Source organism: Saprolegnia parasitica (assembly GCF_000151545.1).
Source record: "Saprolegnia parasitica CBS 223.65 unplaced genomic scaffold supercont2.95, whole genome shotgun sequence".
Classification (NCBI taxonomy): domain Eukaryota; phylum Oomycota; class Saprolegniomycetes; order Saprolegniales; family Saprolegniaceae; genus Saprolegnia; species Saprolegnia parasitica.
In genome coordinates this window covers 52,510-56,595 of record NW_012156489.1, presented here as the reverse complement: position 1 = coordinate 56,595, position 4,086 = coordinate 52,510, and the positions used below count along the sequence as shown (strand labels likewise).

General features: G+C 61.3%; 1 protein-coding gene across 1 annotated transcript; it reads left to right on the top strand.

The window, feature by feature from the left end:
• Nucleotides 1-1,911: 1,911 nt before the first annotated feature.
• On the top strand, nucleotides 1,912-3,705 carry SPRG_12869 (hypothetical protein; the record flags this gene model as incomplete). Its single annotated transcript, XM_012352251.1, has 3 exons — nucleotides 1,912-2,283; nucleotides 2,384-2,764; nucleotides 2,890-3,705. 3 exons carry the CDS (start codon nucleotides 1,912-1,914, stop codon nucleotides 3,703-3,705), a joined length of 1,569 nt encoding a protein of 522 aa, XP_012207641.1.
• Nucleotides 3,706-4,086: the final 381 nt, after the last annotated feature.

Below are 4,086 nucleotides of genomic sequence, written 5' to 3'. Positions count from 1 at the left end.
TCGTCTACCAAGTGATGCTCCGCGCGGTCAAGTTCCGCGCACATTTGCACTGGCTCGACAGGGCCGACCAAGCGTGCCTCTTCTGTCCCGAGCACGAGACGTACCGCGACTTCCTCGTAGACTACGACTTCATCAAGGACGTGTGGAGCACGCTTCACGCCGTCACGGTCCCATTGGGCGTGACCTTGCCGACAACGCTCTCCGGCTACCTCTACTCGACGCCCAAGACGGCGTCCAACATGCACCAAGCCGCGTTCCGCTACCTCTGGCCCGTGCTCCGCGCCTGCGTCTGGTTAAACGTCTGGCGAGTCCGGAACGATCGCGTCTTTCGCGCCGACCTACCGCTGCCAAGTCCATGGACGATTGCCGTCAAGGCGGCGCGCGTCGTTCAACTGCACTTGTACAAGAGCCCGATCAGCCTGCTCTTCGTCGGCTTCTCCGGCGCCTCGCCCAACACGAGTGGCCGCGACGTCACCTCGTCCCGCGGGTGGCGCTCCTGCCTCCGCCTGCCTAAATCAAGTCCCTCAACCGAATGCACACAACGAAGAAAGTCCGACAATTTTATCCAGCATCGTTTTATCTATTGTCTCATCTGATCCGTCTCTTTCATCTATGATTGCACCATACCCTTCTTGGTCGTCCCAAGTCGGTCTTCATAGCAGCATACCGGTCGTACATTTATATTAATCACAACACTGGATCATCTGGATCATGCTCGTCCTTCAAATCTGGCACGACTCGGTTGTCGCGTCCTTCTTGCAAAGCTTCGAAGATTGCCTCCACTTGCTTCTTGTAACTAAACTTGAAAGATTCACTAGTCGTCCTCCTTGTATGAGTGCGCTGCTCTATGGACACCCGTTGAAGAAACCATAACTCAATTCGCTTCACCACCACCAAGAACAACCATGGGCGGCGCTACTTCGACGATCGTCGGGACGACGGGCTCGTGCATGCACATGACGTCCAACCCGCCAGTGACCGCTGCTTCGTGCGCGGGGACGTGGAACCCGTCGACAAACTTGTGCACGATCGAGGACCCGTCGTTCACGTCATCGAGCTGCACGGACAGACACGGAATGTGGATTCCCAGCAGCGGCACGTACACCCCGATGTCCCCAGTGCAGACGTACAAGCCCACGACCCCAGCGCCCCGGGTGGTGTGTGCGTGCACGGGCGGCGCAGCGTGTCCCTCCAGCAAGGTTTGCACCGGGTGCCTCAAGAACGGTGTGTGCACGAGTGATTTTGCGACGGCCGCCGAGTGCAACACCTTTGCGACCGGTGCTAAATGGTGTGGCGCCTAAGGTCAGGATTGTCAGTCGTTCGTCCAGATGTCACTCGCACGTGATCCAGACCGCCACGTAATTGTTTAATGTACGGAAGTCACAACCCAATCGCTGTCGCTACGGTGCCACCCTCTATAAACGACGTCGCCGGAGAACGTCGCTGTGTAAATGCGGCTTCAAGTGGCTGCATTGATATATAGATAGATATATAGATAGATAGATACTTTTGATACGAGCACGGAAGTCTTAGACAGTATCGTGCTTGGGGACGCCGCGGCAAGCGTCAACATTCGATCGGTCAGCACGGTCCAAAGCTCCTTTGTACCGTGCGATTGCAAGGCTGCAGCGGAGCTCGCGCAGCGGCAACCGGCCGTTACACGCGGGCGGCCAAGAAAACACAACAGGCCCAGGCCGACATCGTCGCACGGACGACCATCAAGACGACCACCAAGAACACGCACCAACCAGAACAAGGTCGGCGACCGGCGCGACCACGCCAAGCCGAGCGTGCACCGAAGGAACCAAGTAGGACCAGATAGAGTAGATAGCTTTCATTTTAGGATAGTTCTTCAAGCTAAGACTGTCCACCGATCCTTCCAAGTAACCTCTCGTCCCTGCGTCCGCAAGAATGAACCTCTACTCCGTCGGCCAACACGTGCTCGTCCTCCCAGAGCAAGCGCCTTACGTCGACTTGCGCGAGGCAACTTACGCGACGATCCGGTCCATCACGGGCGACGTCCTGCGGGCGGTGACCAAGACGCGCCGTGGCGGTCGAGCTGTCGTGCTCGAGATCCCAACGACGATGCGTACCCGGCCTGCGGTAGTTACCCACGACGAGTTCAACGGCGCGCCGATCGGATCATACTTGCGCAAGAGCGTGTGCTTCTCTGCCGGAGGCACGTACGTCTACGCGCAAGTCACGGATTACCAAGTCGTGACGAACCTCCTCTTTGTCGTCGGCGCCGAGGCCACGGGGTGGACGCATCGCGAAGGCGTCGCGGTCGTGGAACCCATCGTCGCGATGCTGCTGCGTACGTCCAACAGACGGGACGCCGACGCGTCACGTACAATGGATGGACATGGCGACTGGCGACTTGCAGACCTGCGGCCTTCAGTACGCGGTCGACTTCACGTGCTACGAGACCAACGACGCCCCACCGGCTCACGTCGAGCTCGGCAACAGCATCAGCGATGACCCTGCGTTTCGCCAGCAACGACGACGCGAAGAAGCGCAGCTGCCCGACGACCCCGTCGAAGCGTTACTGCCACGGTTGATCTCGCCGCCGCGCAACCCTCGCTCGCCACGCAATGCGCCTGCGCCACCGCCGCCCGATGCCGTGCTGACGCACGCGGCGCGCGCAGACGCGGCGAGATTGTTCGCGGAGCTCGGCCGGGACATGGGAGCACTCGAAGACGAGGGCCCGATGCCGATCGCGGCGGCTGCGACCGGCAACGACGCTCTAGACCACCTGGCCGGCCTCGTACCGGACGCGCGCGTCAATGTGACGAACACGATTTCAACCCGGACGGACTGCAATGCTCGATATTCAGATGCCTCTACCACTCGCATCTGCACGCGACGTCAGGCATGGACTTTTTCCGCCAGCACGGCGGCGTACGAGACCGCGGCTTCGCGACAGCACCGGCGATCATGACGGCCCTGCACCACTGGGATTTCGCGCCCGGTCGGCTGTCGATCGCGCACCTGCAGAACATGGATCCGCGCGAGTACGGCGCGTGGTGCGTCGCCAAGAAGATCGACGTCAGCAACAACGGTAGCACAGCCAAGATGCCCGAAGCCGCACCGTTCGCGGACATGGCAGGCCTACGCGACGCCTGCTCCAACGTCGGACGGCTCGCGGCCGATCTAGGCTCGCCAGTGCTTCGCGCATTTGCTGCCCGACTCGCCTCGTTCATGCGCGAACTGCCCAACAGTGGGGTGTACGGAAAGGCCCAAGTGACGGTCTTCAGTACGTGGATCGACGACGCGTGCCGACAGCTCCACGACGAGCTCCGCGCACGGATGTGTGGCGCGCAGCGTGCCATCAACGTGATCAGCGTCACGCACACGCCGCTGCTACGCTTCAACCAACAGCTCTCGGAGCTGGTGATGGAGTCGCGGATACTGCCGACAAACAACAAGCGGCAAGGAAGCGACGCGACCGGCACGCAGGCAAAGAAGGCCAAGGCGGGCGCAGCTGCCGAAGTCAAGCACCCGTGGTTCGAGCACGTCCCGACGCACGACGGGAAGAAGATTTGCCTCAAGAATCTCACCAAGCGCGGGTGCGCGAGCAACGCAGCAGGAGAGTGCTTCAACTCCAACAACGTGCACCACGTGACAGCGATCAAGCTGCATCCGCATGTGCTCCAGCACCTCGAGCACATGGGCGGTCTGAACGAACTGCACAACGCGCTCAAGTGATGGGGGCAACTGGACGCTACGCTGCGTCCAACCCCGTGGCCCGACAAGACAACGAGTAGAGGCCACGGTGACCAGGAGTCTAACCCCGGGGCATCGTCAAGGAAGAGCGCTGGCCCCTTCGGGTCGGCAAGGGCCCTGCCCCACTCGGACCAGGGCAGTCGCTGACAACATCATACCAGCAGGAAGGCCGACCCCCTCGGGAAGGCAGCGGCGTCCAGCCCGGTGGCCGGACGCAGCCGCGCAGTCACAACGGCGAGCGGTAACCAGAACCAAGCAGCGTCCAGCCCGGTGGCCGGACGCAGCCGCGCAGTCACGACGGCGAGCGGTAACCAGTACCAAGCAGCGTCCAGCCCGGTGGCCGGACGCAGCCGCGCAGTCACA